Source organism: Ambystoma mexicanum, chromosome 3p (genome assembly GCF_040938575.1).
Source record: "Ambystoma mexicanum isolate Mex_15411 chromosome 3p, UKY_AmexF1_1, whole genome shotgun sequence".
Taxonomy (NCBI): Eukaryota; Metazoa; Chordata; class Amphibia; order Caudata; family Ambystomatidae; genus Ambystoma; species Ambystoma mexicanum.
In genome coordinates, this window is record NC_090925.1 from 163,926,311 (window position 1) to 163,946,862 (window position 20,552).

The 20,552-nt window shown below is 49.7% G+C and overlaps 1 protein-coding gene across 1 annotated transcript in view; it reads left to right on the forward strand.

The window, feature by feature from the left end:
- Window positions 1-20,552, forward strand: part of TMEM52B (transmembrane protein 52B) — a 58,014-nt gene that overhangs the window by 15,066 nt on the left and 22,396 nt on the right. The window contains exons 2-3 of the mRNA XM_069650547.1: window positions 4,122-4,281; window positions 20,256-20,302. Of these exons, the coding sequence (XP_069506648.1) occupies window positions 4,122-4,281; window positions 20,256-20,302 (207 nt within the window). The remainder of the gene's footprint in view (window positions 1-4,121; window positions 4,282-20,255; window positions 20,303-20,552) is intronic.

Genomic DNA, 20,552 nt, shown 5'->3' on the forward strand with positions numbered 1-20,552 from the left:
TGTCTGTGGGGGACTATGTCAGGGTGAGCTGGGAACTCTGTGAGTTCTAGTGTCTGTCGGGGACTATGTCAGGGTGAGCTTGGAAGTATGTGAGGTCTAGTGTCTGTCGGGGACAATGTCAGGGTGAGCTGGGAAATATGTGAGGTCTAGTGTCTGTTGGGGACTATGTCAGGTTGAGCTGGGAACTATGTGAGTTCTGGTGTCTGTCGGGGACTATGTCAGGGTGAGCTGGGAACTATGTGAGGTCTAGTGTCTGTCGGGGACTATGTCAGGGTGAGCTGGGAAATATGTGAGGTCTAGTGTCTGTCAGGGACTATGTCAGGGTGAGCTGGCAAGTATGTGAGGTCTAGTGTCTGTCGGGGACTATGTCAGGGTGAGCTGGGCAGTATGTAAGGTCTAGTGTCTGTCGGGAAATATGTCAGGGTGAGCTGGGAAGTATGTGAGGTCTAGTGTCTGTCGGGGACTATGTGAGGGTGAGCTGGGAACTATGTGAGTTCTAGTGTCTGTCGGGGACTATGTCAGGGTGAGCTTGGAAGTATGTGAGATCTAGTGTCTGTCAGGGAGTATGTCAGGGTGAGCTGGGAAGTATGTGAGGTCTAGTGTCTGTCGGGGACTATGTCAGGGTGAGCTGGGAACTATGTGAGGTCTAGTGTCTGTCGGGGACTATGTGAGGGTGAGCTGGGAATTATGTGAGGTCTAGTGTCTGTCGGGGACTATGTGAGGGTGAGCTGGGAAATATGTGAGGTCTAGTTTCTGTCGGGGACTAAGTCAGGGTGAGCTCGGATGTATGTGAGATCTAGTGTCTGTCGGGGACTATGTCACGGTGAGCTGGGAAGTATGTAAGGTCTATTGTCTGTCAGGGACTATGTCAGGGTGAGCTGGGAAATATGTGAGGTCTAGTGGCTGTCAGGGACTATGTCAGGGTGAGCTGGGAAGTATGTGAGGTCTAATGTCTGTCGGGACTATGTCAGTGTGCGCTGGGAACTATGTGAGGTCTAGTGTCTGTCGGGGACTATGTCAGGGTAAGCTGGGAACTATGTGAGGTATAGTGTCTGTCGGGGACGATGTGAGGGTGAGCTGGGAAGTATGTGAGGTGTAGTGTCTGTCGGGGACTATATCAGGGTGAGCTGGGAAGTATGTGAGGTCTAGTGTCTGTCGGGGACTATGTCAGGGTGAGGTGGGATGTATGTGAGGTCTAGTGTCTGTCGGGGACTATGTCAGGGTGAGCTGGGAACTATGTGAGTTCTAGTGTCTGTCGGTGACTATGTCAGGGTGAGATTGGAAGTATGTGAGGTCTAGTGTCTGTCGGGGACTATGTCAGGGTGAGCTGGGAAGTACGTGAGGTGTAGTGTCTGTCGGGGACTATGTCAGGGTGAGCTGGGAAGTATGTGAGGTCTAGTGTCTGTTGGGGACTATGTCAGGGTGAGCTGGGAACTAGTTGAGGTGTAGTGTCTGCCAGGGACGATGTTAGGGTGAGCTGGCAAGTATGTGAGGTCTAGTGTCTGTCGGGGACTATGTCAGGGTGAGCTGGGAAGTATGTGTGGTCTAATGTCTGTAGGGACTATGTGAGGGTGAGCTGGGAACTATGTGAGCTCTAGTGTCTGTTGGGGACTATGTGAGGGTGAGCTGGGAAGTAAGTGAGGTCTAGTGTCTGTCGGTCACTATGTCAGGGTGAGCTGGGAAGTATGTGACGTCTATTGTCTGTCGGGGCTATGTGAGGGTGAGCTGGGAAGTATGTGAGGTCTAGTGTCTGTCGGGGACTATGTAAGGGTGAGCTGGGAAGTATGTGAGGTCTAGTGTCTGTCGGGGACTATGTCAGGGTGAGCTGGGAAATATGTGAGGTCTAGTGTCTGTCAGGAACTATGTCAGGGTGAGCTGGCAGGTATGTGAGGTCTAGTGTATGTTGGGGACTATGTCAGGGTGAGCTGGGAATTATGTGAGGTCTACTATCTGTCGGGACTATGTCAGGTGAGCTGGGAACTATGTGAGGTCTAGTGTCTGTCGCGGACTATGTCAGGGTGAGCTGGGAACTCTGTGAGTGCTAGTGTCTGTCGGGGACTATGTGAGGGTGAGCTGAGAACTATGTGAGGTCTAGTATCTGTTACTGGGTTCATTAGTCTGTTGAAGGCCATGAGGGTCTTTTCTGCGGGGCATCTCTGGGGGGGGGGTACAATAGGCTCTTTTGGCAGATAACTCAGGGTCTGCAGGACGTTCTGTGAGGGTTTATGGGGGACATATGGGAAAATAGGCAAGGTGTTGTTGGGGATCTGTGAGGGAATCGGGCATGTTTTGAAGAGATGTATCGTGTCCTTTGGTAGCTGTTTGGGGTCCTTCTGGAGCTATACCCACACGATAGCACAGCAAGTTAAGGCTGCCTGCAGTGGTCTGTGTTAATCCGGTCGAGCCCACATTCAGTGACCTACAGTTTCGCAGAATGTGTTGTTGCTGGGGTTTTTTTGTGGCAAAATGCATATGGGAAGTGGGGATAAGGTGGTGGTGGGGATAGTAAGCAGAGGTGTGGGCGGGGTCTCCCCCTGCATTTTGCCACAAAACAAAGTGCAAAACCGGTCAAAAGAAATTCGACGAAAGTGTAGGTCGCTGAAAAATGTGGGGCAAACATTCATAGAACCCTCAATCTTGTAGGCCACGGGTCCGAATTCCAGGATGGCTGCTTTAACCCTTCATCATTCCGTGGCCGATTAAACTGAACACTGCAACATTGTGTAACAACACACAATTGTACAGCTCCTAGAAGTGGACGGACTCTGCATGAGTCGCTATAAAGAAAGTAACTGTATTATTATTACGTGATGGTACGACATGCCAGGAAGAACATTTATCAGAGCTATTTCATTTTGTATTGTGGCAAATTGTTGGTTTTTGGGCATCTGTTGAAGAGCTACATTGGGATCTGGTAGGGATCTAATGATTTACTGTAGGCTACCAGATGGCCCTGTGGGTGTGAGAGGTTCTGAAAGCGACACTTTAAATATGTGTGGCTTCTGCCATTAGCACAGCCTCCTGGAACTTTGGGTCCTTGAGGGTCCACTGAGGTCACGTAATGATGGTCACTGGGCGTTGTGAGGGTCTTTTGAGAGAAATGTAAGAGTCAGATTTGCTGAGCTTTTTTGCGATGTCCCCTAGTGCCGGGGTAAGGGTTTGTTGAGATCTATAGGATGGTGTTTGGGGGCCCATTGTAGGGTCTGTCAGGGATAAGAAAGAGCGAATGTCTGTGAGGGCCACGTAAAGGACTCTTTCGAGGCTAAGAGAAGTACTTCACATACTGAACTATAAGACTGTTTTTACCCTAGTGAGCAGGGCCGCCTTGAGCTCTGGCAGCACCCGGGGCGAGGAAACAATGTTTGGTGCCAGCATGAGAACGGGGTGCCTTTCACTTCAATAGGGCGTCTTCACCCACCACGCCAACTCAGGGGAGCCCTTGAACGACTCAGGACGAGCTGGCATAGCTGGGGGCTAATAGGACGCTCCATGCAACTGCCCGGGTGACATATGCCCAAAGCCGGCCCTGCTAGTGAGGAAGAACCTCAGGGTTCAGGGGGGGCCCCAAAGAAGGACCTCAGTAGGAGGACAGGCAGGATTCATTCACTCAGGAAAGGGTACTGCTGCACTCGGGGAAGGGGAGGAACTGTTTTCTGGGGGGGGGCTGAACCAGGGGGTGTATTTTCCAGTTAGGCGACATTCTGAATGTAAGACATGATGGCCAGCCATATGCAAGAAGTTCCATTTACTGGCATAGGATATAGGGCCTGATTCATGGAATTGTTTTATATTGGTGCAATCCCATAGGAAAACATTCTGTGAATCAGGCCCATAGTGTCTGCTACTGTTCCAAAGAACCGTTCACAGTGAAAGCATGTCTAGAATCCCCTAGAGTTCTATGGGGAGTTTCTTCACCATCACCCCTGCAGACCCCATGCCCATCTTACCAAAAGCTTTTCTTGGTTTCCTGTGTTGCATTCTGGATGTTCTCCCATCCCCTACCCCTCCACCCCAAGATGTTCCTCATTCCCCCACTTCCAGATCCCAATCACTTTGTTCTCCCCCAACCCTTGTCGGTCCTTCCCTCCTTTGCTGGAATTGATAACTCTACCACTGTCTAGGCTTGCAGCGTGCAGAGAATGCCCTGGGAGTAAGAACCCGAGCAACTCTGAGAAGCTTGCCTCGAGGAGCTGCAGAGGGAGAGCAGCTGAGAAGCTCCCTGCCATGATGAGCCGAAGACCTCCCCCCACAGCCTTCACCGGCCTCCTCGGTCTCTCGCTGGTGAGCTATTCATTCATGCTTATGTTCTGTATTTATAGATTTGACTTGCATGTACCACTCTCTGTAGCATATGAGCCTGTGCATTGGGTGGGCTTCATTGCATATAAGGGCACCTGGGTGGTCAGAGTTGCCGGGCAGGAGCCGCCTTGGCGAATGGCTCTCCCTCTCAGGTGGATTGGGTCCCCACCACGAGAGCATTAATGATAATGATTTGTTATTTATATAGCGCCTTACGCCAAAGCGCTTTACAGAGAGCCAGGAGGATAGCTTAACAGCAACATGCTCGCCTTGGAAGCAAGACAACACGAAGCAACACAGGTTCGATCCCCGGGTCCGCACTTAGAAACCTCTGGGTGTTTAAGCGCGTTATAAATACGTAACTAAGACAAAAAAACAATTACGCAAAAAAAAAACAATTCCTGTAACAGCGCCTCGATGCCCGCGGGCTGTGTGAGCGCTTTAAAAATGAAAAAAAAGTAAATAAATAAAGAGAACATATTTACATACATTTATCATCCCAATCGAAGTTGGTACTCATTTATCGAGCTCAGAAGGATGAAAAGCTGAGTTGGCCTTGCCGGGATTTGAACCTGCGACCTGCACATCACACATAGATTGCAGCAGCGCTCGACCCACTAAGCTATCTTATCGGCATTAAACTCATCTTCGAGAAAACAAAAATCAGGAAAAGCGCATATATATTGGCACTTACAGGACACACTTGAAGCGGACACTAAAGGCACACGCTCATTGCTTCTAATATAAGAGGGGAATTGTAATTCACCAATGTGGCTTCTGCGGAATCATGGGTGAAAACTCCCAATGCAAACAAGCATTGGTAAAGCCAACAGTTTTGGCTTTTATGTAGAACAATGGATAGACATTTGGCAGGCACTATCATAAAGGTACGATTTGGCTATCAGATGGTTATGATATTAGATCCTGGCAAATACCTATCTAATGTTGACACACATGCCAACACTATTGGCTTTATCAATGCTTGGTTTTTAGCAGGACTTCAATGCAATGAATAGATATAAATAAAACAGCTGACGGCACGCTTACTTCAAATATTTTTGTTACACCAATAGTACACTTGCAACTCCAATTAAGCCATTAACTCTCAATAGACTGTTTGAAAATGACACTGGCAGCCCAACGTTTGATGGTGCTGCTTGATAAAGTAGGCTCCAATAAATCCCAGGAGGATGTGTTTTCAGCAGCAAGGGGCAGATAGTGGGTGGCAATGGTCCTATGGATTAGCATGGTCCTGGGCAATCATTTCCCTCCTAGCTGTAATACAATAGTTTTGGCTTTTAGGGTTGCAGCATCCCTCTGATACAGAAGTCTGGGTGCCGCCTCAAAACCCAGTGAGTTGTGGGGTGGGGGAAATGTCATTTTGGCCTACACGAGAAGAGTTTTGGGACTTGTAGAACCCAGCAGGGTGGACCCGTAGGTGGAATAAGCAAGGATTCTGGCCCCTGCCCCGATCAAAGCCTGATAAAAGCCTTCTTGTGTGCCCAAGATGGGTACTGCCCATTGCAAGAAGAATTCCCAGCAGGCCAATGAGCACAGCACCCGGGCATGCTAAATTGAGGCTTGAGGTTGATCTCATCCTGTCATCCAGCTTACCGAGGAAGGCAAAGTGGATGAGTGTGGCCCTCAAAGGTCCGCCCTTTCCCTGAACCAAATGTTCTTGCCTCCCATAACCTTTGGCAAGTCGCTTATGGTAATTAATGGATTTTCCAGACTCCCCCTTCTCATCTGCCAGCTCGAAGATGTGTGTTCTGTGGCACATGGGATGAAAAGTATCCATGAGAGACAGAGAGAGGGTGGAGGGGATTAACAGTGGCAATTTGAGATAGGGAGGTTAGACCTGTCTGAAGAAGCAGTGGCAGGAGTGCAGGCTTGCAGGCTGTTTCACCTTGTAAGGCCTACTTCCACATCCCCTTACTAACCAACTCCCTCTAAGATCTCCTTACACTACACACACTCCACAGACTGCCACCAGAGGCCTAGCCACTAGCACATTAACACTGAACCAGTCATGACTAAGGGCTCCTCTTTAGCCCCATCACACTCTCCCACCTCAGCGGCTAACCAGACCCAAAGAACTGTAGTCTATCTGTTGTTGGTTTCTTCCCCATCGATAACATACTCCCAAGTTTCTCTGTCAAACCCATAGAAATCAGATTGGCACACAGGAAGCAGGTACTTCTGACCTGATCCCATTAACACTGCAGGTGGCACACAGGAACCAAGTAATTCTGACCTGATCCCATTAACACCGCAGGTGGCACACAGGAACCAGGTACTTCTGACTGAATACATTAACAGAGCAGGTGGCACACAGGAACCAGGTACTTCTGGCCTAAATCCATTAACACCGGTTTTGCATCTGCCTCTCCAACTGCCCCACTAATGAAGCCCACTCTCCTTTTCTTACCGAGCCATGCACAAAGAAGCCACCAATAGCGGCAGATGGCCGCTATACAAGACCCCACATTACATTATAGATGGTAATTAAGTGCCACCTAACAGCCAATACTAACAATCACCTGTGTCATTATGATTCATGGGGTTAAAGGGAAAGACCAGATCAGGCACCAAGTACATGGCGGGAGAGGGGGCGACTGCGCAAGTTCCCCTTGAACAACGGGTAGAGGAGTGCCATTTTGCCCCTGTGCAGACGCTGCAATCATAAAACAAGAATAAATGTGGAACATGCATTGTGTGCCATGCTCATCTAGATCACTGGCCATGGCAGGGCTTAGGCCCCTCGTCTGCTGGGCGCAGCTTGAGGGCATTGTTAGAATGCAGCTTGCAACATTAACAATTGCTGCTCACTTGAAAGTGGGAAGGCCACCTCATTGTGACCTCATCCTTGATTTGGGGTGCGGGTGAGAGACAGTCCAAATCTCTGGGAGAAGTAAGGAATCCTAAAGCATTGCTGCAAAGACAGCTCAGCAGGTTAGGGCGACTGTTGTTAAGATCTTAAATGTTTAGACCTGCCTGAAAAGGCTCTGTTTTCCCCCCAATTCCTGCTGCTAAATGAGCTGTAAAATGTGATGTTTGGTCCAGGGGATGGATATGGCTCCCGTGCTTCTCTCAGTGTGCGAATGACTCCGCCCAGAGCAAAAATCAAAATGCGGTTCTACACCCTGTAGCGAAAATCAAACGTGTGCACCCATGGAGCAGGGCATCAGTTTTAATGCAACTTCATTTTTGAAACCTCTGATGGCAGCATTTATTCTGAAGCCTCCGGGGGGAGATTGCATTCTAAATGAAGTCTTCAGCAGAGAGTTTACAAGGTTTTATTTCGTGTTACCTGCGGCCTCTGCCGGTGGGTCGGCCTGCGATTCTAAAAAAGATAGAGCTCTTCTGCCATCTAGTGGTCAATAACTGGATTGCAAGAGTGTATAATTTGTTAAAAACATTGTCAAAGTCTCTGAAAACAATAGTACAGAGGAGTATTTATTTGGTAATAGAAGGCGTGGATCTTCGAACAGAGACACCTTAAGATAGAGCCAAAGTAAGAGCAGTCGCATGTTCGCTTGATTTATATCAAGGCCGTGCAATGGTGAGGGATGTCCAGTCACCGAGAGAGGGTGGGGGGAAAGGGGTGGGGGGGGGAGAGGTTCGGGGGGTGAAAACTGGAATTAGGGACGGCACAAACGAACGACATATTTTATCGAAACATCCTGGCACATTGCACAGTTATGTACAGTCGTTAATAATGGTGCACAGGCGGCCATGGCAGCGCGGTTGGCGAGGACCGGGATAGAACAGGCGGTGCATTCAGGGAGCACTTTGGGATGGTTTTGCAGTGGTCGAAGTGTACAAAACGAAGTAGTGGAACTATGGCATTTGAGGGGTGTGGTGAGAGGCGGGTCTACTGAAAGTGCAAATGTGGGCGGGGCTCAAAAAGGCAAAAATATTCTTCTCCAGCATGGGGTCTGGCATGGATTCACATGCTCATGAATATTCCCCATCGTCAGGCTGGGAATCCTCGGTAAAGAAAAATCAGTACCAGTTTCTTTTCTGATCTGTCTTTCGTAGTAGTAACCAATCACTGATCTCACAGCCAATGACTGCCATCTCCCTAAGCCCCGCCTCTGGCAGCCATCTTCAGATTTTTACCGCACGTTCAAGTGTTGGAATCCTCGTGCTATTGCTCTCGAGCGTTAGTGCTTTTTTCGCGCTTTTTCTTAGGAAAATGTTCTCTTTTTCGGTCAAAAGAGCCTCAAGCTCCACCGTTTCTTTATCCGATCAATGGGGACCCGTGTCGGATTCTTCTACGCCCCTCAAGGGTGAAGATTTCGTCGAGCCACGCTTTTGGAAGACTCCAGAAGTTTCTCAGGCCCTTCTCGAGCATGGCCTAGGAGAAGGGAAGCTCGACGCCCGGAAAGCTGTTCAGGGTCTGCCCTGGATGCCAGCTTCAGAATGTCTTTAAGGAGGACGAACACTCCCTTTGCCTTTACTGCCTGCATGAGGACAAGACGCACGTGGAGAAGGACTGTGCGTTTTGTGGCAATATGTCGGAGCGGACCATGAAGGACCGCCATCTGCGTCTCGCCAACTGGCTGGAAGGGAAGAGCCCGTCAGGCGAGAAGAAGAAGAAGAAGTCCGAGCGGTCTTCTAAGACCTTTGAGGGCGCCCCGGCGACGGGGGTCCAACAGAAGGCCAAGCACCGCGAGTCTGCTGGCACCGGGAGCGCCGAACGGTCGGGCTCTACAGGCGCCAGGCAGGGCGCATCCTCCCCGGCGCCATCAACCACGAGCCAACGCTCTGGCTTGGGTAAGAGGAAGGCCGAGCACCCGGCGAAGCTCCTGGAGAGACCCCGGTCGTGCTCGAAGGCCCTATCGGAGGGGGAGCGAGGTGGTGACCCTCCCCCCAAGGAGAAGGCGGTGAGCGCACCTAAGGTGGTGAAAGCCTTGATCCATCCGGCCAAGGCCTCTATCGAGACAGTCGCGGCGGCCCTGGCTCAGCCTGTGGAGGCTACACCAGTGGTGGCGACCTCGGGGCCCAGAATCTCCCTGCCACCGCGGAGGGAGTCCTCTTTCATGCCCATCGACAGGACCCCCGTGAAACCTCCGACGGAGAAGAAAAAGGGGGGGCAGGAGGTCGTCGTGGATTCGGCCTCAACCTCTGAGGAGGAGCTGATCGCAGTCTTAGGCCAAGGCGCTGGCGTGGAAGAAGACCATCCTGTCCGGAGGGACCCCGACGTGGGAGACGATCAGAACGCCGAGGGTGCCGACGGGGCTCCTGATCGCCCATCCATTTTGTTGGCTATACAGTCCTTATGCTCGGAGATAAGGACGAGACTGCCGTTACCACCAACAGAGGAACCGCTCCCGACGGGGGACCCGGAGCCAGGCCCTTCTGGGAGCCCTCCTCTTAAGAGAAGAAGGATTCATCTTCCACCTCCTTTTCAACCATCGCGCCCTGCTCAGCCCTCCTCCCCGTCCACGACACGTGGGGATGATACGGGGACTGACACGGCCGCGACGGGTACAGACGACGAGGTTTACGACGAGGATCTCCCATTGTCATCTCCCACCCGGGCTTCCCCGCCCGACGAGATTGGATCGTTTCACGCCATGATCGCCAGGGCATCTGAGCTTTTCCAGCTCTGCCCGGAAGAGAAGAAGAAGGAAGGTTTCCTTTATCAATGACGCGAGACTAAAAGGAAGACGGTCCTCGCTGTACCTCTACTGGACGATATCTGGGATGAGGGTCTCTCCCTCCTCAAGAACCCATCCACAACGCCGGCGAGAAGGGATCGGTACGAGAAGAAGTACCGGGTCCCGGACGCGGCCCCCTTGTGCCTTCGGGCACAGCCGACCCCGGACTCGGTCGTCTCCGCGGTGCGCCAGGAAGAAATCGGGGGGGGGGGCGCGGCCTCTACGTCAACCTCCCTGCCGGACGGCGAGGGAAAGAAATTGGACACGATGGGACGCAGAGTCATCTCATCGGCAGCGACGACGATTAAGGCTGCCAACGCCTTGGCTATCGTAGCCCGCTACGACAGGGAGTTGTGGTACAAACTCGCCCCCCTGCTGGACTTCCTACCAGACGACAAGAGGGCGGAGGCCCTAGAGATCTTGCAGGAAGGAGAAGTGGCGTCGGACCACGCCATTACGATAGCGACGGACATCGCTGACACTGGATTTCGCCAGTTGGGCAACGGCGTGTGCCTTAGGCGGCGTGGATGGCTCAAGGCTACTGACTTCCATCAGGACGTGCAGACCAGAGTCTTGGACATGCCGTTCGACGGGAGCAACCTGTTTGGGAAAACAGTGGACGATTCCCTACAAGCCATCAAGGCGGACACGGAGACGGCCCAGGCTCTTGGTGTTCTCCAGCAACGACGGCCGCCCTTTCGGAGCGGCGGAGGCAAACAGGGTGCCTCCAAAGGTTCCAGCGGCGGATTTTCCACCTATCGTCAAGCGGCCCGTTCGTCGTCACAGGAAGCCTACAGGGGACGAGGCAAGTCGGGCGGACCCCGCCGTCGTCGCCAAGGAGGACAAGGCGGCAAAGCCTCGCCGAAGCAGGACTGAACCGGCCGTGGGGTCGGGCCCCCACCGAAGCACCCCAGTGGGAGGCCGGCTGGCAAGCTTCGTCAGCGTGTGGGAGTCCATCTCCACAGACCGTTGGGTGCTGGACGCCCTGGCTCAAGGTCACGCGCTCGAGTTTCTAAAGAGGTGCCCGCGCGTCCCCCCTGTGGCCAGGAAGGAACATCACGTCCCTCAACTTCTCTTGGAGGTAAAGGCGATGCTCAGAAGGGCGCCATCGAGCTCGTCCCAAAGAGGCTTCGGGGCTCCGGAGTTTACTCAAGATACTTCCTCGTGAAGAAGAAGACGGGAGGATGGCGTCCCATCCTGGACCTACGACGACTGAACAAATTCATCAAGGCACAGAAGTTCCGGATGGTCACCCTCCAACACGTCCTGGGTCAACTGGAGGAGGGCGATTTCCTGTCGTCGTTGGATTTGGAGGATGCCTACTTCCATATCCCCATCCTAAAGGGACACCGAAAGTTTCTCAGATTCGTGGTCCAAGGGCGTCACTACCAGTTCAGAGCCCTTCCCTTCGGATTGAGGTCGGCACCCAGGGTGTTCACCAAGTGCCTCGCACCGGTGGCGGCGCGGCTGCGCCTAGAGGGGATCCACGTCTACCCCTACCTGGACGACTGGCTCATCCGAGCAAAGACGAAGGAGCTCGCCGTGGAGCACACGGCAAGGACCGTCCAACTACTCACGGACCTGGGATTCTCCATAAACTACGCCAAGTCCCACCTGGTGCCCGCGCAAGACGCACTGTTTCTGGGAGCGAAGCTCGACACAGTGTCGCTTCTGGCCTCTCCGTCGGAGGAAAGGACGAGGGCCATCTTGGGCAAGGTGCAGCGGATGCTGGTTGCGGACGCGGCCAGGGTGAGGTCCATCAAGTCCCTCCTCGGAATGATGTCTTCTTGCATTTATCTCATCCGCCTGTGCAGGCTCCGGATGCGCCCGTTGCAGGAGTTCCTGGACGCGTGCTGGATCCAGACGACGGGCAGCTTCGAGGACAGGATCACACTCGACGAGAGTTTCCGAAGAGCGATCCGGTGGTGGGGCACCCGTGCGCATCTGACGGCGGGCATGGACTTCCAGACCCCGGGCCACCAGAAGACAGTGACCACGGATGCCTCCCTGGAGGGGTGGGGAGATCACACCAAAAACTTGCACGCGAGGGGTCTTTGGCTGCCGGTGGAGAGGTCCCTCCATATCAACGTCCTGGAACTCTGTGCAGTGTTTTGGGCCCTCAGGTCCTTTCTTCCGTCCCTCAAGGGCAAGGTGGTGAGGATCTTCACCGACAACACCACCACCATGTTCTACATCAGGAAGCAGGGCGGTACCAGATCCCCAGCCCTGTCCAAGGAGGCACAGGATCTGTGGCATTGGGCCGTCGCCCAAGGGATGTTTCTGGTGCCGTTTCATCTGGCAGGAATAAAAAACACCATCGCCGACTCGCTCAGCAGAGAGCTGCGCTCGTGCCACGAGTGGGAACTACGACAGGATCTAGTGGACCGCCTCTTCCGACGGTGGGGCACACCCCAGATCGACCTGTTCGTGACGGCGACGAACTCCAAGTGCCGGAGGTTCGCCAGCAGGTTTCCCCAGTCGAGGAGCATGGGCGATGCTTTCTCGTTCCCCTGGGAGGGCCTGTTCCTATATGCGTTCCCTCCATTGCCGCTGCTGATCCGGCTCATCAACCAGCTCAAGAGGTCATGGTGCAGGATGATCCTCGTCGCACCTGCGTGGCCGAGGCAGATATGGTTCCCGGACCTTCTGGACTTGTCAGCGTCCCCGTCAATAAAACTGCCAGTGGACGCGGATCTTCTCTCCAGGGAAGGAGGCGCCATCCTCCATCACGACCCGAAGTCGCTGAACTTGCAGGCCTGGCTCCTGCAGCGTTAGAGTTTGGAGGTTACGACATACCGGCCGATTGCAGAGAGGTTCTTACAAAGGCCATGGCATCCTCAACTCTTAAATGCTACGGACACAAATGGAAGAGGTTCTCTGTCTGGTGCCACGCACAGAAGATTAACCCTCTACAGATTACGGCTCCCCAAGTACTGCCGTACCTGCTGACGCTGGCCAAGGCTGGACTGGCGCACGCTTCCATCAAGATTCATCTTGCTGCGATCTCCCGATACACCAGAACCACGGGACGGTCGTCTTTGTGGTCTCATCGTCTGGTGAAAGAATTCATGAAGGGACTGTTCAGATCGTTCCCGCCAGTGAAGGCCCCGGCCCCGGCGTGGGAGCTCAACGTGGTGCTGACCAAGCTAATGGGACCTCCGTTCGAGCCTCTGCACTCGGCTCCGTTGAAGTTCTTGTCGTGGAAAACAGCGTTTCTTGTGGCCATCACCTCCGCACGACGGGTGGGAGAGATCCAGGCCCTTTCCTGCAAGCCCCCGTACTTGACTTTTCACGACACGAGGGTAGTGCTCAGGACGCACCCCTCCTTCATGCCCAAGGTGCCGTCGGACTTCCACCTCAACGAATCCTTGGTGTTGCCTGTTTTCTTCCCGTCGCCTTCGTCGCCGGCTGAAAGGACTTTGCACTTGCTGGATGTGGCTAGAGCGCTGAAGTTCTACATGGACCGCACGAAGAGTTTTCGGAAGACGTCACAACTTTTTGTGAACTTTGGACCTGTCAATCAGGGGAAGGCTCTCTCGAAGGCTTCCATTTCCAGATGGCTCTCCGGCTGTATCATGTACTGCCATCGGTTGGCAAACCGACCGCTGCCTGGCCGTCCGAGAGCCCATTCCACCAGAGTGATCACAGCTACCACGGCGTTCCTATCTGGTGTGCCCTTGCTGGACATCTGCAGGGCTGCTACGTGGAGGTCGACGCACACCTTCACGAAATTCTACTGCGTCGATCGGGATTCCAGGGAGGAGTCCAGGGTCGGCCAGGCAGTGCTGCGCAACCTGTTCACCTAAGGTGAGCCTGGTGAGGAGGTAAGAATTGCTTAATGTTGAGTTTTGATGTAATGCTTAATGTTGAGCCTTTGCCACCTCCCGTGGTTGTGCATGTGTGTACTGCTATGTATTCTTTTATTCATGAGCATGTGAATCCATGCCAGACCCCATGCTGGAGAAGGAACAAGTTACTTACCTGTAACTGTTGTTCTCCAGCATGGGTCTGGCATGGATTCACATGCGAACCCTCCCGCCTACCCCTCTGCGGCTCTTCACTTGGTCATACTGCCTTTTCACGTGCTACCAAATCTGAAGATGGCTGCCAGAGGCGGGGCTTAGGGAGATGGCAGTCATTGGCTGTGGTCAGTATGACGCAGAGATCAGTGATTGGTTACTACTACGAAAGACAGATCAGAAACGAAACTGATACTGATTTTTCTTTACCGAGGATTCCCAGCCTGACGACTGGGAATATTCATGAGCATGTGAATCCATGCCAGACCCATGCTGGAGAACAACAGTTACAGGTAAGTAACTTGTTCCATACTGACTTTATTTTAAATTGGCAAAACAGATATGAAAGGAAATTACTGAGGGGGTCAATAGGGTGGTTTAGAGGGTTCAAATAATAATAATTTCCTAAAAATGAAGACATTTGACCACTGTGGGCCCTGTGCAGGCCTTGCCAATGGATTAAAGATGATAGAAAGTACAGAGAGAGGGCAAATGATTTGAAGGAGAGAGAAGTGTGGGTATTAACTTGGGAAGGGAGGGTGGGTACACCGTGGTGTCTCAAATACCCGGTGCTTAGAAACCGTCCTTTCACCTGTGTTTTGGCTTTCTCTGATGTGCTATATTCACAAAGGTACAGCTGGATAATAGGGTTAGTCATAGGACAGACAGACCGGATGCCCCCGACCTTATCTAGAGTCACCCTGTCTTTTTAATCTTTGTGTGCAGGCTAACATATTCATGTTTTGATGTTACTGTGGCCTAGGTATTCAGAATCCAGGAACAAGACTTGCTATTATATCACATGTATATGTGTAGCACTTCATGCACAATTCCTCTGACTTCTAAGAGCTGTAACAAAAGTTGATATTACTGCCAAATATAACGGTGGTCAATTTCTCAACCTCTGAAGGATGGAAGGGTAATTTGGCAACAGGCCGCCTGAACACAATTTGTAGAGAGGTTTCCAGTTGAGATGCTGTGGACCGCTTCTTTAGTTTTACAAATACAAGTGCTGCTTGCTACGTTTTACTCTGTGATGAATACTTCTTGTTTCATTTATAAGCATTGTCTGCAGTGCACTCGAGGTGCAAGAGGTATGGGAATTCAGGTAGTGGAGGCTTGACTTGCTTGTGTTTTGGAAACACAAACCTTAATTTATCTAGCCCAGTGTTGGTGATGGCTGTAGAGGGGAGCTCTACCCCTGAGCACCCAGTATTGTCCTCGAGCTGCAGCAGTGTCTCAAATGATCAATTTTTAGTTTGTGTTATTAAGTGGCACTTGTGCCACCTATCAGCCAAAATGATTGCGTTGGAGTACATATGGGGTGATATGGGATATGAGGAGAGACACACAGCTTGTAGGTGTTGCTTGGTTATTTGCCCACTCATTGACTGCCCATGGCCATGCTGATCTCTATGGCCATTCCCACCAAGTTCCTGCCCCTCCTCACCCAAAACACCACCTCAGGGGAACTCTTTGAGCTCACTTTATTCAAGCCTTACCATCAACTTTGCACTCAAATTGCCTGTCCGTGTTTTTTCAAAGCAGTCTTCTGAGAATGTATGACTTAATTGGAGCTGTAAACATTCCCCTGGCATAATAAAAATGTCTTCAGCAGGTCTGAATTCAGCCACGCGATTTATAAGCACTATGTGTATCCTTCATTGCAGTCCTGTTAAAAACAAACATTGGCAAAGCTTAAGGTTTAGAAACAGAGTGGAAATTAGTGATTTTTCTAAATGGAAGGTGAAATGGGGTGGATTTTACTTTTGTCCCCAAGATTTAGCCGAGCCACCTTAGCATCTGATGTGATAAACTGTAAGAGATCGAGGTCGATGTCAAAACGATGGATGGAATGAGACGGTCAGGAGGAAAGGATTGTGGGACGGGCAAGATTCTTGTTTTGGGAGCATGATTATAAATAACTTCAGTCTTGGGAGAGGTGTTCATGCGACAGCGATGTGGCATCCAGAGGTTCAATGGCAGTGAAACCTTTTGGAATGCGTGACAAGAGATCAGAAGTAAAGGAGCAGAGAGGGGGGAATTGGGGTGTCATCAGTGACAAGATTGTAGGGCAAGCCAAAGGAGATTATCTTCCCAAGAGAGGTGCATAGAGTGAAGAGAAGTTGGGCCTAGTACATAGCATTAGGGGTCTCCAAGCAGCAGTGGACTGGCATCGCTGGTGTTCATCTTCCAGGAGATGGGAAAAGGATGGTAAGATAAGTACACTGTGATCCCAGTGAATGCAGACTCCTGGAGGCCGAGGTTAGAAAGGCTGAGGAAAGAAGAGTGATTGACAGTGTTGAAGGCTGCGATCAGTGAGGTTAAGAATTCAGTTGATAAGCGTTGGGGGATAAGCCTTGGAGAGCAAGTTCTAGGGATGGATCAATGTCTTTCTCATGGAGTATTTATTGCAGAAACTGATTGGTGGGGTCACGGTGCAGAAAGGCTTCCAAGTATGGCTGAACACTACATGTTCCAGAGTTTTAAATTAGTATGGAAGGAGGAAGGGTGGCTGGTAGTTGACCGGTCTGTTAGGGTCAGCTGTAACGGTTTATTGAGAAGCCACCCGCAACAAAGAGATTTCCTTCCTTCCTCACTTAAGGGGTGACGCAACAAACCGTTTAACAGATTCTTTTCTTCAGCCCTACTTCAGACTCATATCATGCCCCTGGCATCCCTTCCCCTGAGCTAACAACGAGCGAATAACCAGGCCGGTGTACAGGAAATATATTGGTATTTATTTAAATAAAAGTAATAGAAATTAGCACAAAAATGTCAAACACCTTTTTGTCCATGGGACAACACAATCAACTTCTCTCAGCATAAATAAATCGCAAAAGTGAGTTGAAAAGAGCACAATCACCATTCTACCCTTTCTGTAAATTTCACTTCAAGAAATAATTACACTGATCAATAACGAAAGAAATTATCATGTAGTGTTGGGTGATTTTGATTTTCCTGCAGGCTTAAAAGGCTAGCAGTAGAATGTCAAGATTGGTACAAATACAAAAGGCAGTTATGATTTCTCCCACATTTCTGGTTTAAAACAAATACAGGGTGATTTAGCAGTTTGTTTTTTAGACTCCTCCTACTTTGACCTGTGTTGGGGAAGTCAGACAGAAAAATTGGAATGGTTTGGGGAATTTTAGATTTCAGACCCCCTCCACTGAAAGACCTGTGTTGGGGAAGCTGGGTAAAAAGGTTGGACTGATTTAAGAACAAAGACACCCCTCTTCCTTAAAGGAGTCATGGTCAGTGGGACAAAAAGGATTACCCAATTAAATGATAGACTATAGTTTTCAGCGCGCACTGGGGAGTGAGCTTTGTTAACTTCAAATTTTAACAATATTCACCCGGTAGTGTTCTGCCAAAAAGGGAATTCATTAATTTAATATTTTCAGTTCAATAGGCTAAGGATCTACACAGTTTTGCCCCTGCCCACTATAAAGGGAAATGATTCAAGGCAAGCAGACTTCCCCACCTTTTGGTTTCCCAGGGCTCCGTTCTACTTGCATAGGAAGCCTCTGTTTACATTTCAGGAAAGCCAGCTGCATCTCAGAACACTCTGAGGGTAGGGGCCTGGTCACTCCACTCTCAAAGATGGCCTCCAGCTCTCGACCACAGGACCCAGTCAGCTTTGAGGTCTTCCTAGAGATAGACAGCTCCACCCAGATGCACTCTCAGCAATCTCCTCTGATGTCTCCTTACAGCTGTCTGATGGTAAGTTTCAGCAGCCCTCTCTGTCTCACTCTCCATCTGTCGGTCTATCTGTGTGTCCCTAGTGCAGTCCCCGTTATATAGCAGCGATGACACCACCAATTCTACAATCTTGGGGAAGTACCCTGCAATAATTCCTGTAACTAGGATTGGACAGTTACCATTCTCTCTCCTCCCAAACCCTGCCTCTAAGTCAGGATTGGATTAGGGGTCTGTAGAACCATATGGCAATTCCCATTTGTAATCACCATTTGTTCTCCTTTCACATTTCTGGCAAAAACTAGCTATGTATCACAACTTCATACTTTTACTAGCATCTGACATAATATTCATATTTTCTGATTCGGCTAATCATGGGGAATTAGATAAACCGACCACCAAGCCCATGACATGTAACACAGCCATGTGGCTTCTTTCTGCCGTTTCCATAAAAAGCAAAACAGTTATGAATATGTAAGTTATTACCCATATCTCTGATTTTATTCTCCACCTGCTCACCAATTCTCACATTTGGAACATGACCAGATCAGCCAGAAATCTACTTTAACTGGCCATTACAGTTTCCTGAGTTGCAGGTGGAGGAATTTTATATCTCTAAAATCGCTTGGAAATGACCTAAACAATGGTGCAAACATGAAATCAGTACGACTTATAGTTGCTGAGAAAAAGGCTTAACTGATACTAGTGCTTTTAAATTAATTGTGAATCTTCATCCGGGACAAATGGCCACTCTCCTGCCTTCCGGCCATTTGTTTTCACTGGGTCAGCCTTTACCCAGATTTTTTTTTATCAGTCTCTTTGTGTTGGAAGCTTTCTCTTTGAAGTAGTTGCCCCCATTTTCACACATATTGGTCATACTCCAGTCAAGGGGAACTTCTCCTGCAGTCCTTGCCTACAGAGTCAGAGTCAAAACACTGGTTTCCGACACCTTTAGCAGGACACTTTATTGCAGTTGGTAATTAGATGGGAGATGTAACATCCAGACTGGCAGTGGGAGATTTCCTTGTGAGATTTCCCACAGCCAGCAAAGGTGTTTGTCTTGGGCTGACATTTTTCCATGAAAACAAAGTGGCTTTTCAAATGTTACTGGTGTTTTGTATGTAAAACATAATATACATGCTTTTTGTTAACCCGCACATCTCGTCTTTCTCCTGACATTTTTCTGTGAGCAGTGATACATTTTCACATTTAAACCGATTTTACTTGCACACACCAGCACACACATATGCAAGCCGTATTTGTATCTCTGTTTAAAACTCCTGTTTTCCATGGGAAAGGGATCTTTGATGGGTCCTTCTTTTGTGAATTAAAATGCTGCTTTTCCTTTGGTAATGACACGTAGGCCCCTTTTCCACATGGCTCTTCAATTTTACTTGAAAAAGAAACACATGGCAAGCCATCTTTGGTTTGAGTGTTTAAAATATTGCTGTTCATGTCTAAAGGACTTCTGTTTGTGGCCTTTGAATGCACCCCACACAGCACAGGCTATTATTTTTAAAATGCACCAGTCAGCAGCTATTTTATAGCCGGTAACAAAAGAGGGAAAGGAGAGAGTGGAGCAGTAAGAGCAGGGGCGTGGTGATTGATCCTGGATTGTGTGAGGTACAGATGGAGAAACGGGGCAGGGGAAGGGCGAGCAGTCCAGACAATAGTGACAATTCAGAGAGGTTGGCAGGTGAAAAGAAGGCAAGAGAGGATGCAATGGGAATTCGAGGTGGAGTAGGAATTGAAAGATGGGGTGTTCAGCTGTCTGATCTTGGAGCTACTTTACAGAAGTATGTGGCAAAGTCATGGGCAGCAGCCTCTCTCCTGTTGAAGGAGAGGTCTCCAATTACTGCGTGCTCCTTGTAGAGTGTTCAACCCTAGAGGTATCCAGGTGTTTCATTTTACCATTTATTTGTTGTAAATTTCTTAATTATCTTATTGATGGCTAAATTTTTAATTCACAAAATTCTTGATTTGCTAAGTGGGTTCTGAGAGCTATGCTATTGTACTTGACATGGCTCTGTGTGAAATCACAGATCAGTGGCATATCAAAATATCGAGCGGAAAATAAATTAGGTCAAAATAATGAGTCCAAAAATAGAATCAACAAAAAATTAAGAATTGGTTTGGATAGAGTTTGGGGTGAGTGGAGGGAGACATCTGCAGCCAAAAGGTTTACATGTATCTACCCCAAACTGCACTGATTTTACAACAACAAAAAATTTGGGCAAAAGGTAAACTTTGATATTGTACATAAAAACCATTGTAATGAACAGTCACGGGATTGATTTTTGCACCATGTGATGTGTATTTAATAGAAATTTTGGCTACAGATATGATGAGGTCGATATTAAGGGAAACTTTATTTTGCTCACAATATTATGAAATGGAATTGTTCCGTTAGCGGTCTGAATAAAAGTAGAGTGGTCAGATAGTTACCACTGTATCTAGGAGCTGGGAGGTGATTTGGCCATTTTCAGAATGGTTAAGCGGAGTGTGTGTCTCATGGTTCCTCTCCCCAGATTCTATTGTAATGTTTCTCCCATGATTTCTTTTCCACTACCAGTGCTTTGGGGCGGCACGGTGTGACGATGCCTGCCAGGATGCAGAAAAGTGAGTAGAATACATGCTACTGTAATTATTTATGTGGTTTTATAAAGAGCGGATCAGAACGCCAGCGGGTGACAGGTTCAGGTATCGAAAAATACAGAGCACTTATAACAAATACAGAGTGAAGGAACCCAGGTAACCATTAATGGACTTGAAATGAAACATATCAGGCTGAAGGCACATCAGGGACAAGGAGCGTGGCGCGATGTAGTCATACCGCCTTACGCCATGACTCAGAAGCCAGCGTAGAGGA